General features: G+C 36.4%; 1 protein-coding gene across 1 annotated transcript in view; it reads left to right on the forward strand.

Moving 5' to 3' along the window:
* The window catches only part of LOC139127810 (nephrin-like), a 65,397-nt gene extending 56,342 nt beyond the window's left edge, over positions 1-9,055 (forward strand). The window contains exons 11-17 of the mRNA XM_070693678.1: positions 1,503-1,634; positions 3,642-3,660; positions 3,977-4,032; positions 4,579-4,650; positions 5,285-5,374; positions 5,509-6,032; positions 8,780-9,055. Coding sequence (XP_070549779.1) covers positions 1,503-1,634; positions 3,642-3,660; positions 3,977-4,032; positions 4,579-4,650; positions 5,285-5,374; positions 5,509-6,032; positions 8,780-8,992 — 1,106 coding nt within the window. The 3' untranslated portion in view covers positions 8,993-9,055. The remainder of the gene's footprint in view (positions 1-1,502; positions 1,635-3,641; positions 3,661-3,976; positions 4,033-4,578; positions 4,651-5,284; positions 5,375-5,508; positions 6,033-8,779) is intronic.
* The last annotated feature ends 4,728 nt before the right edge of the window (positions 9,056-13,783 follow it).

Below are 13,783 nucleotides of genomic sequence, written 5' to 3' on the forward strand. Positions count from 1 at the left end.
ATTGTTCATATATAGCTAGCAGGGTTCCAGTAAGATTATTTTGGGACACCACTTTAAAGAAACTGGGTCTGAAAAGTGTGGGGGAGGAGACAGCTGAATTAACTTTACAGACAGCCAATCAACAGATGACTGATAATATGAAAATAATTGAGCATGGTACAGTTGTTATCAAATGTATAAAATTAGGTACAGGAGACGAGTTTGATGATTTAGTAGGAAATATTGCTTTAAAAACAGATTCAAGAACGAGTTGCACTATTTTCATAACTATTGATAAAGATCGAAAAGATTTAGATATTTTTACTCATACCGTTCCGACAGGGGAAGAAAGTAGTTCCAACAACATTTCATTTGTTAAAAAAGATACAACTACTTACACTTTAGATATCAGTACCATTTATCTAAAACGTCTCATATTGTTTGAAGTAATGGTCTTCTGACATATTTTAAGTTCAGAGGAAAATTCTAAAATTTTATCTATCGTGTGAACAAGTTCGTACTGATAAGTAGCCATATCAATAACAAAGCCCGTTCCGGCTCCGGGGGTTACCGGCAACGAGTAGTTCTGGGGAAGGAGCACAATTAGCTTGACTCCGTCGACCGGCCAAAATGGGGAACACTCGTTCCGAGGGAGGTAATAATTTTTCTTTTTTTAAAATTTTTAGTACAGTATATATTGATGTTAGGTGCAGTCATAGCTAGCGCTGAGTGACCTTACTCAGGAACCCCTCTTTACGCGCATGTGCGTAAGAGGGAGTTCCCTTGTAGTTATTTCGAATAAATGGTTTAAAAATTTCGTCCGAAAATCCAATAATTACTTACTACTTTTGTTTGTTGTTTGTTTGTTTGAAAAATAACATTGCTATTGTATTCAGCAGTATTCCTAGAATTGAAAAAAATGACAACCTACCTTTGTTTCCATGCTCTGAAGTCAGTACACAAATCATCTCAATAAAAGTACATGTATGATTGTCACAACATTTTGTTTGGGCAAGTAAATAAAGGCTTGTCATAGCTTTTACCTGTAGAGCGACAATGTCTGGTTCACTTAATCCTTTGGCTTAAGGTAGACATTATTATGCTGGATTCTATTTCTGATTCTAAAAGAAAATTGGGCAATGTTTTGCAATACAACGAGGAAATTAATTATTAGATTGTCACTGCTGGATGTTGATTGGTAAATTATGGATCCTACTGAATTTTGTAAGAATCTATTAAAGTGGATTCTACCATAGCTCCGAATGCGGATTATTTCACACGGCGGGTCTTCAGCCAATTTTTCACGAAGCGTAAATGAAAAATTACCTCAGACATAACTTGTTGCGTAATGTCGGTTGGGTATTACAGTAAGACTAATTTGATCTCTCTCTCTCTCTCTCTCTCTCTCTCTCTCTCTCTCTCTCTCTCTCTCTCTCTCTCTCTCTCTCGCTCGCTCGCTCGCTCGCTCTCGCTTTCTCTGTAACATCAATTTATTATGTGATTGTTTGCCCTTTTAATTCTAGAAACAAGTATCTCGGCTGCACAGAAGTTTGAATATCGTATTTACATCATACTGATTGGAATATTAATAGTTTTTGCTGTTATGGTCGTTTTGACACTGCTTGTTTTCAAGAATCACAGGAGAAAGAGAAAAGGTAATTAAATAGTATTACATATGTACCACAGATTACTTGCATTGAAGCGCGCGCGTACTACCGGTATTTGCACTGCAGTGCAATACCAAGAACATTATGCCATACCTTTATGTTAATGAGTATTTACTAACTTTGACCCGGAACTATTTTTGTTTGTAAACACAAAAAATGCCGTCTACAAGATTTCATTTCACTTTTGTTCGATGCTCGTTATAGGAAAATGCATGACATTACAGATTAAAAACTATGACAAAGAAAATTGCATGTACTTATTATAGTGTGAGAATGATTTTTAGTGTCCGGAAGAGCAGTTTTGTTTGTCAGCGAAGCAAAAACATTGACAACGGGCGACGTCCGTTTCTAGCTTCATGAATGCACGGTGGCCGCCGTACCCCCCCCCCCCCCCCGTACCACGGTGGCCATCATACATCGAAACACACGTAACTGCGGGCGCAGTGGAGCCAATTAAATAGTTAACATTTTTAGAGTCGTTTTTGCCTGTAGTCTTCTCACCGGCGCGGATATTCCCTGTTTACAATAGAATGTCACTTTTGCATGCAGTTTATTCTGTGCTTGTGTGTCCTGCTACATGCTACTGATAACAGTGAGCGCTTGTGCGCCACGGTAAACACTGAATTTTGATCGTTCGACAAGTTACATTTGCCGTATCTTACTCTTAAATTTCCCGTAAAAATCTTCAAACTGTTATTTGTATCGATCATTTAGAAGAATTTCGAGCTCAACATGTAAAAACATCAAAAGCGTTCGCTTTCATGTTCAAAGTTCTCTTCGTTTATCTATGGCATGTTGCTACGTATGTGTATGTGTGAGCGAGCCCTTCGACGTTCCTCTTACGTCATCCTTGATAAACAAGTAAACAATAGTTTAGCCAATCAAATAGAGGGTGTGGCGGCGTTGACCAATGAAAAGTGAAAGCTGATTCAATGCCTCATTACAGTGATGTCAATGTATATAATTCCGCAGGGTCGCCCTGAAGCATTGACAGACAAGTAGTACGCTTGACTAATCGTCGATTCTCTCGATAAATGATGCAAATAAAAGACAGAACATATGTAATAATAACAGAACCCCATAGCCTGTGAGTGCACGCACACCGTACTAGCGGTATTTGCACTCGTGCTGCGGCGTATTCGGCTGTCCTTTCACTCGCTTCGCTCGTGAAAGGACTGCCGCCGAATACACCGCAGCACTCGTGCAAATACCGCAAGTACGGCGCGCTTGCACTCACCGGCCATGGGGTTCTGTCATAGTATTTCTAGTTTTTCATAATTGTTAAGGGTATTTGGTCATGTATAATAATCAGTCAGTAGCTTAGATATAAACACACAGGTAATTTTCCTTTGGAAAGGCAATAGAAATATATTTGCGTTAGATGATAACGACTGTTTCTCTTCTGATCCCACGCACTGTCATTAATTATGACTGGGATAACTAACATATCAAACATTTAAACTTTTTGTTCTGCTCAAAAAGAGAGCTTTTTATTAATACAATAGAAATCTAAAATCTACGGTCTCCTTTTTATCCGCGTGTTATCAGTTGGTCGGGTACATTTTACCAACGTTTATTATAAACACGATTGGAACTAATTGGAATAATTGGGTAGTGAAGTAATGCCGAGTTAATATACAAATGTAATCTCATCTGCTTTTCTTTTACATTATATATTTGTTGTTATGAGTAATTTGCAATATTGCAACATTTAGCTATACGGCACCTAACACTTTTGAGATATTTGAAGAATATGAAAATCCAATTATCCCGAATTAGTCTTTATATAATCTGGAGAAAAACCCGCTGATTTAGCACATATAATATCTGTTGAGACAAAGTGCCGCGCAAGTAAGAAATGGCTAGATTAATAAAGGCAGTTGAAAGGAAATGTTGTTTTATGGTATGTTGTGCAATTAAGTAGTTTATAACATGCGCGTTTCATGTTACAGTTTTCAGTTTTTTATATTCGGTGTATTTCTTCCTTAATTTCAGAACCGAGAGGAAAAAAAAGGTATTTCTTCTTGATCTTTAGAGAAATGTATTTTGCCGTCTTCAGTCCTGTCAGTGACACTGAAAAGACTGTATTGTAGCAAAGGTACAATCCCCGATGAAGAGCGAACTTAGAGTGTGATAAGCAGGCAATGGTGATGAGGAGTCATTTAGAATGACAATTTTTACTTTGTAATCATGTTATCAAGCGACGAAAGAAAGAAAAGTTAAGATATGCAGTTTCAGAAAAAAAAACGCTTAGAATCTAGTTGATATTCATGGCTTCATGTTGGTCACATGTAATTAATATGAAGTATTTTCTCTTCATTAACTTTCAGGGAAACACATCACGAGGATCCGCTTGAACTACTTCCATTTCGTGTGGGGCATAATGGTTTGTAATTTTATCGGAAAAAGATATTGATACTTTTTTATTTTTTGTAACATGTCATGCTGAACATTTCACAGAGTGAAATTATCACAAAATGAAATTCAAATATCATGCAGGTTTCACTTAACCACACAAATGCACGGTTTGCCAGTGCACGGTATATTTTTTCTGACATAACTGACAATGTTCAAACTTCATTCAGTTATCTTTTTTATTCTGACAAGTAGAAATATTCTAAAAGAGAATCAGTATTTGAAGTCACAGTATAGTCTTCTTAGAAACGTTTACCGCTGTTTAGATCATCAAAATGAAAAGCGTTGATATTTTCTGGATCTTATACTGTTTGTTACCATAGTCGATACCTTTTAGTTTATAAATCAGCATCAAGACTGCCGACCTTGGTTTTTCGACGTTTCTTATCAACAAATTATCCGTCTTGCTGAGTCCTATATAAAATAACATTATAGATAATAATTACCAAGGGATTTTTAAATGTTAAAACTAATTATACATTTATTAACTGTCTCTCCTGCTTTGACTCATTTACAGAAAACGTTGAGCAGAGAACCGGACATATTGCTCGAATACAAGACGTAAGACACCAAGGTCCCTTCGACGATGGTAAAGTCAATTTACTATCATGGTGTACACCCTGAACGTATTTGTTGGCTTATGTGTTTAACTTCTTGTTTACTTAAATTTATTGTGCCTTATTATGATGGTTTCCTTATGTGAATGCGATGATTATCTTTTATTCCCGATAATCTTCTATACTATTAATGTAACCGTAAGTGACGTAATGATCTTGCCAAGGCCTTTATTCTTATCATGGTGACTAGTCGTATACTTGAAATAGCGTATGTTGATGGGGTTGACTCGGCATATGAAAAATGCACGATTCGAAACTGAGAATAATGCTCTTCATAAATATAATTTCCTTGTCAATTTTCAATTTATATATAAAAGTGTCTGCTTAGTAAATTGTTGAAGAAATAGTCCTACCTGCAACCATATATTTTGCGTGGCCGTCTCTGCAGATATTACCAGACATAAGCAAATTTGAGATACGGGCGTGCTATTTGACTCATAAAAATTGCAATTTCTGTAGGAAGGAGGTAAGTAAACATTCGGTTAATCGATGGGAAACCTTTGTTCGAAATGTTATGCTTTTGAGTGATTAGAGTATGTTTCCATGTATATAACACATCTATGCCAAAATTGATTTCTTTTCACTTGTCTTTCTTCCTGCCCGAAGATTCACCATGTGATGTTGTCCAGCCTTACGAGAATGTACCTAACGTCCCTGAGCGAAGAATCGCACCGCCGTTCTTTACGAATGGAGAAGGTACGTCCGCAGTACAAAATGGTATAATGTTGAAGTCACTGAATATAGATGGGTTCCGTTTGAAACTAGAAGATACATTAACAAACGACTGACTCTTTTTGGGGTGTTTTAAAATGTACATTTTTTTATTCTAGAACGCTCTGCTATAAAACGGAATGAAGAAATATCTGCAAAATCACCTAAACTTCAAATTCAATCTGGAGCCAGTACTTCGAAACCAGCATCCCCTGAGTCACGAAGAAAAAGCTCGACAGAGGACGAAGATGTTTCTTCGTATGCACTATTGCAAAACCCCGTTCCTCTTAAGGAAAATACGTCGACAAAAACCAACAGTCTTCAAAAATCCAAGACAAAAACAAAATGTGAACATTCAAACAATACACCAACAAAATGTAAACTTCAGCATGTTGCAAATGTGCGAGGTCCGTACGAAAATTTGCCTTCTCTTCGCAAAGTCGGAAGCAGTCATGAATCACCGGAAGGTGATTACGCAGCAACACCACTAACAACTGAACAACAGTCACATTTCGCTAAGGACAGGTCAGAAAGAGATGACTCCAACGGCAACACGTATGAAAATTTGCAAGACATATTACGCAGAACAGAGGGAAACACATCGTCAGCGTCAGACCCAAGGCCAGAGCTACCAAGGAAGAAGGTATATCTTATTTTATTGCTTGGCAATTTCATACTTGAAAGTAAAGTGTATATAATATTAGTGGCTACATAACTAAAAGATATACGACTTGAGAATAGTTTTGTCCGCTATTTATCTTTTGCTGTTGGATATTCTACACTTTGTTTACTGTCAGAGCATGATACTTTTTGACAAGTAGGAATCAAAGTTGAACTGACCATAGATTTCTGAAAACGTGCCAAAAAGAAAGAAGTGAAAGAGGTTCCCCACCTTACTTTTCAAAGATGATTGTGTTGAGTTTGTGTTTGATTCGATTGGATATGTGTGAAATAAAGTTCCTACATTCTTATCCGATAGCTTGTGTTACAACAGTGTTTGTTTTGTTTTTGATATATGTAGGGAAGTTTAGATTAGTGAGTACGATAATCTTTTGTTTGTGTGGGAAAGCTTATCGCGAGACGCTACCGGACCTATTCAATTCAATTCAATTCAATAGAACTTTATTTATCCCAAACACGGGCAATTAAAAAGCGTGGCTCAAATACAACATCAAAAATATATAATACAAATTTACAAAATGGTAGGAGACGCAGGACTATACAAAAAACAGATTAGGAATCATTTAAAAGCCGCACAGCGGTTGGATTGAATGACAACTTGCGCCGGTTTGACCTGCAAGCCGGGTATCTAAAACGCCGACCAGAGGAAGTGTGTCGAACTCTGCTGATAAAATGTGATCACTAGACAAAATAATTGAGCGGGCTTTCCTGAGTACTGCTGATTATGAAACGTAGAAAGACTTCTCTGGGGTATACCAATTAGAGATATGATAGAGTGGCCCTTTGACGCTTGCGTTTCAAAACCCGAGTGTGGTTTTTCATCAGTCGCAGTGTAGATTCTTTCCTCAGTTTGTGTTTTTGAAAATTTATTTCAATGCATTTAGTGTTCGTGCTCTCCAAGTAGCGACGCAAGTATATCAAGGTTTGGATTGAGCGTGAGTCCGTTGGATGGTTCGGTTTGTTTGTTCTATGTCCCTTTACTTCTTTGAATTTTGTTTTGAGTAATTTGTCTGTTACAGTTTTGTTTTTCTTGTAAGCGATGATTGGGGATTTTGGGAATAAATTCCTTAGTGTTATGTCGTTTTTTCATCTCAGCCCTGTGTTTCAAAAGACTTGCCCTTGAGCTCGTTTGTTTTGATGTATGGGCTGTATGCTTTGCTAAAGATGAGTTCTTATTCGTTGTTTATTTTCGTGTCCCTGTGCGGTTTGTTAGCGTATTAAAGATACTGTAGTCTATTTTTTCTCTCATTTTCGCGATTTCGTTGATTTTGTATTCTCTGTCGAGTAGTTTTTTTGTAAAGAATGCGACTTGTCATATAAAGTCGTCATTGTAGTTACAAGTGTGAGAGTATCTGAGGATTTCGCCTTTGATAAAGCCATTAAAGCTTGTAGGGTGACACGATTATCTATAAAACGATTGGAACTAAATTGGGATTATTGGATCTTCATATTTTTTCAAATTTCTCAAAAGTGTTAGGTGCCATATAGCTGAATGTTGCAATATGACAAATTACTCATAAAAACAAGTGTACCCATTGAACCCGGCTCGGACATAATTGTCCGATGACGTCATAGAGTACCAGGGGGTTAGGGTGCAAAGGGTTAAAAAGAAAAGCAGATGAGCTTACATTGCAAGTGAAAGCGACCTTACTTCACTATCAAATTATCCCAAATTAGCTCCAATCGTGTTCTATGTAGAAATTGGAATGCATCTTTGGTCTAGTATGTGTTTGATGTCGAGGATATTTTCTTTTGGGTATCATGCACCTGTAAAACTACTACATCAAGGAATGTAATATCTTACGTTGAGCTTTTATTGAAAACTAATATGTCGGGTGCGTTGCGTTGATGTTTTGGATTACGTTTGTGAGTTCAGTTTGTGTTCCGAGATAGATTGCAAAGATATCATCTCTGAAACTTTTCCAAAAGTGGATGTTGTTATGGTTATTTGAAATTATTTTCTTTTCAAGTTCATGAAAAGTAATGTCGGCTCTTTCTGGTGAGGCATTTGATCTCATGCTGCAGCCTCGGGTTTGGCGGAAATGTTGCTTGTTAAATCAAAGTTGCTGTGTTTAGTTTGTGATAGCAATTAAATCTTCCCTTGGTGGTTTTTGATACTGTATATTGTTCGAAACGAGGTTAGTGAGTTAAGTGTTTCGCTGACTAGCCGAATTACTTCGTCGTGAATTGTGTTCGTGTACATTGACACCAAGTCGAGAGTTAAGAGAAATGCCTGTTGAGAAACATTTGTCTGTTTTATTCTTGTATGAAGTTTGTCATGTCTTATATATATATATATATATATATATATATATATATATATATATATATATATATATATATATATATATATATATATATATATATATATATATATATATATATATATTGGTTGTTGCTAAAATTGTAGTTTTTAAGTAGGAATGAAAGCTGAACTGACGATAGATTCCTGCAAACATGCTAAAAACGACTTGCCATAATGTTTGTTGTGTTTGTTTGTTTATCTAATTTTTGTATCAAACAAGGCGCGAGTCAATATTCTCCTGCTCTTCTGTCACTTTACCTCTCAACAACATGTCACAGAAAATGTTTCCCTTGCTTTCCTTTATGGCTAAGCCGCCCCTTTTTGGGTTTCTATAATTCCAAGTCTTTTAATTTTATTTTCTTGGTATTAAAACTGCTGCATTTATATGCATTTAAAACAAACAGCGGAAAACAAACGTGGAAGGACTTATTTATGCAGACTTGGAGCACTTTGGTAGAAAACAGCCTCACACTGGAAGGCGACGTGAACGCAAGTCAGATCCTGTGCAGTATGCCACCATAGATCATGCAAAGACTTCACAATTGTGCCTGGATCAACGGGAGAGAGCTGAACGTTCGCATGATGAAAATGCGTCAGATTCATCCGATAACAGCTAATAGGCCGCCTTTGTATTAGTTTTACTTAAATATCGTTGAACTGCATCAATTAGCAGGGCGATATTTCTAGTTCATATGCTTTCGACATAGGGTTGCCATTGACCCCGAAATTAATACAGAGCAGAAATAATTTGCTCTTATGAGATTCCATGGCATTACAATAAATGTACACATTTAGAAGAACATTTGCATTGCGTATCGTCAGTTGTTTCCGACAAGATATAATTGAAATAATATCTGTTCACACAAACAACAACAACAACAACAACTACTACTACTACTACTACTACTACTACTACTACTACTACTACTACTACTACTACTACTACTACTACAGATCACGGATTACATCGATAGGCTTTGACTGTTATTTATATAGTTTATTTCAATATGTAAAAAATTCACATCGATCAAATTTTGACAATTAGTCCCTGCATGGGCACTTTCAGAAATATTGTGAGTTTTGACAGCAGATAAACTCCTTTGTGTGTATTAGTCAGGCACTTTAAATGTTTATGATGCCATCTAACCATTTGTTGAACAAAATGTTACTTATAATCCATGAAGTAAAGCCCATTAAACCCATAAGAATTTCTCCATAATTACCATTTATTGAGATTAGGATTCTGATGTTTTCTGATCATGATGCTAACATTTATGTCAGCAGGAAAGCACTTTTATCTTGATTCCGTTTCTTGTAAATGATAAAATTTGCCTTTTATGTTCTGAAGACTTGTTTTGAATAACAATTTTTTCGATTCCATATATTATTGTAGTTGAATTTATAGTTTATATTTTGTACAATTACAATACACTGTGATTGATGATGTTGAAAGAGAAATACTTCAAATGATTTTGCATGTTTTGATCTAACATGTTGCAGTCATTTTATTTTGTAATTTGCAAGAGCTTTATATCAATCAATCAACAGAGAGTTAATTACCATTTTTGCTCATGTCTTGATAGTTATTTGTTATACAGTATATCGGTGAAAAATAACACCGCCGGACAATCTTTGGCATTACACGAAGAAGTATTCGAAATTTTACAACCCTCAACAATAGTTTAGACTACTTGATTATTTTCTTATACCGTACGCTGTGTCTCGTATGCCTATGCCGTGGACGGAGAATCAAATTGGTCGCTGCCCCTGGCAAATATCTCAAAAACACTGTTTAGTTATTTTTAATTGAATTATTTTAATATACTTTTTGAGCATTGTATAGAAAATCAGTATTGACACGTATTTGTCACATGCATGCGTGTTCCTTCACTTGAACGGGAGTCAGGGTCATTCATTTTATAGTGACAAGCGCACTGCATATTATTAAATAAAAGTGTTTATTCATTTAGAGTTTAATATCAGTTTGCTCTTGAGACCTTATGCCTAGTTAGTCTATGATCAAACTAAAAGCCATTTTGATCACTATCGTTTCCCATTTGGCAGTGGTTTTAAATTTTCCCTAGTAAATGAACATGTTTGTGAGTTTTTGTTTAGCTAGTAAATTACGTTTAAGTTGCTTGGTATGAACAGCTTGTTATGTTAGGTAAGTCATTTTAGGCTATCCTTCTCATAAGATAATTTGTCAAGAACATTCGTAAGGTAATTCTTCTCCATGACCTTGAATTCAATTAGTCATGTTTACAACTTTCTTGAAATTCACTTAGTCTTGTTTTGTACAAGTGAAGATAGTTTTAGAACAGTAGTTAGATATCAATATAACTTCTGGATTGACCTTAATCTCTGGATCGATTCACTGAGTATAAATAGGGGCGGCATAGTTGTTAGTCAGACTTTGGGATCGCTTAAGCAGTGTTTTTTTCAAGAGTTTCCAAGACCTTCACTCTCATGCAAGATTTATTCTGTTGACTTTGCCTGATCAACCTCAAGCCTACAGGCAAAGGATTTCTCACTCATCAGTCTGTCTGACTCATCCTAACGGTTGTGTGCCATCCCAGCTGAGATAAGTAGCCAGTGAAATTTTACAGTTTTTACCTTATTCCTTAACATAGTGGTTAAATGTATATTTTAAAAATAAATTTTACTTAGAGGTAAATCGCTGACTCCACCGTTTGTTTCTAACGTAGCAAGCTGCTTTGCTAAACTTACTAATATCCTATGTTGAATGCGCTCATTGGGTAGAGGTGAATCAAATTTATTTATTTCCACAGCAAACGTATTAGGTTATGCCGAGGTAGAGAATCTGCGGCTCATAGTATAGCCTAGTGATAACCTTAGAACAAGACCAGGCTTGGTATTCCCATGCGGTCTCCAATTTTTCGCCCACACAGAAACTGACCTATTTGTGATGATTACAAATCACCGTTTTCTACTGTTCTTAATGTTTTTTCCATAAAAGTTAGATAAGCCCAATTTTGCTTGCCCATGGAGTAATTTTGCCCCCGTAGTTTCCCAAACTAAATTATGTCCAAATTGAATGAACAATGAAAAACAAATAAAAAAAAATAAGAAGGAGGCATAGATAGTTTGTCGCCACGTTCACCAGGTCACGCCTGGGAAAAATCATAGACGATAATCGTCTTTTCACGACTAAATACAATCACAGACCGTGTCGGATGCTTAAAGCCCCCACTCAATTATCAGATTTATCTAATATAAATATTATTTCCTTGATAAAATATTAATAATATTATAATAATAATAATAATAACTTTATTGCCATATGCATACAAAGCATTGGAAATTGCCTTTCCACATGCGCTCATAAAAGACAAGACAAACCGAACATACAAAAAAAATTATACACACTAAAAATGCTGTCAAAAACACTGATAAAATACAATTATTGAGCAAAACCTTCAAACAATGGCGCACAAAGCTAGAATTGATTTAACATGCGTATTGCAGATGGATAAAAACTATTATTAAAGCGGACCGTTCTCGTTTTGATACTCCGATATCGCCTACCAGAGGGTAACAATGTGAAAAAATTGTGAGCGGGATGACTCGAGTCGTTGATTATTGTCTCAGCTTTGCGGATAGATCTTGAGTGATAAATGGATTGTAAAGATGGCAATTCTGCCCCAGTGATTGTTTGTGGTACACGTACAACACGTTCAAGAGCATTCAATTCATTCTTAGTGATATTGTTGAACCAGATAGTGATGCCATATGTTAAAATACTTTCTATTACAGAACGATAAAAATTGACCAGGATAGAGCGATTCATACCAAATTTCTTTAAACGTCTGAGAAAATAGAGACGCTGCTGTGCTTTCTTTACTAGGTGTTCTATATTTTCATGCCATGTCAAGCCATATGAAAGGTGAACACCAAGAAACTTGAAAACAGTGACGATTTCAACTGCACTCCCATTTATGGTAATTGAGGTGTGGGTAAAATGTACTTTCCTAAAATCGATAATTATTTCCTTGGTTTTGTTTACATTGAGTTCAAGATTGTTCACATTGCACCAATCAGTTAAATTTGCAATTTCACTTCTGTATGCTGACTCGTCATTTTCAGTTATTAAACCTATAGCTGTTGTGTCATCAGCAAACTTCACAATAAATTATTAGCATACAAATGAGTACAATCATAGGCAAAAAGAGAGTACAGCAAAGGGCTTAAAACGCATCCCTGGGGAGCTCCCGTATTTAGAACTGTCGACGAGGAAAGGTGGTTATTAATTTTAACAACCTGTGGTCTATTGCTCAGAAAGTTTAAAATCCACCTGCACATTGAAGTACCAACTTCAAGGTCGACTAATTTACTGACAAGCTTGGAAGGAATAATTGTATTAAATGCAGAACTAAAGTCGATGAAGAGCATACGTGCATAAGAGTTGCGATTGTCCAGATGAGATAATACTTTGTGAAGAGCAAAAGAAACGGCGTCTTCGACAGATCTATTAAAACGATATGCAAACTGATAGAGATCGAGAGTTTTTGGAAGTATAGACTTTATATGGTGAAGGACTAATCGTTCAAAGCATTTCATGATGACGGACGTGAGCGCAACTGGTCTATAATCATTCAAGCACTTGACTGGAAATTTCTTCGGTACGGGAATTATTGTAGATTTCTTGAAGCAAGTTGGCACCACACACTGAGAGAGTGAGGTATTAAAAATGTCCGTAAATACACCCGACAATTGCTCAGCGCATAGGCGAAGGGCACGAGACGGGATACCGTCCGGACCCGCAGCCTTGTGTACATTTACACGAGACAAACACTTCTGTACATCAGACTCGAGGATAGTGAAGGGCGCGTCGTCGTTGTCTGAATCAATGCGTAACGGGGGAACAAAGTTCTTTTTGTCAAAGCGAGCGTAGAAATCGTTTAAACGATCAGGAAGATCAGCATCGCTGCCGATGATCGTATTATGTTTGCCTTTGTATGATGTGACTGCTTTTAGTCCCTTCCATAAGCGCCGCAAAACAATGCAAAACAAAAGAATGGCAAACTGTTAATGGACTGTTGACACATTCGCTAATGCGAGAACCAGGGATTTAGAAGGGCGCCTTTAAAACTGAAGCAATGCAAATAACTCCGAATTTCAGTATTTTTGTTCTAATTTCCAAGAACACGATCGGAATTACTTTGGGATAATTTGATGGTGGTATAATGCCCTTTAAATGTACAAAATATTCTCATCTGCTTTTCTATTTACATTACACACTTGTTTTTATGAGTAATTTTTGTTTTTGCAACATTCATCTATCTGGCACCTAACAATTTTGATAAATTCAAAAATATGCAAATCAAATTATCCCAAATTAGTTCCAATCGTGTTCAACCTTGTCACTGTACAGCCGTTTATGATCACAT

Source organism: Ptychodera flava, unplaced genomic scaffold, assembly GCF_041260155.1.
Source record: "Ptychodera flava strain L36383 unplaced genomic scaffold, AS_Pfla_20210202 Scaffold_37__1_contigs__length_1687728_pilon, whole genome shotgun sequence".
Lineage (NCBI taxonomy): Eukaryota > Metazoa > Hemichordata > Enteropneusta > Ptychoderidae > Ptychodera > Ptychodera flava.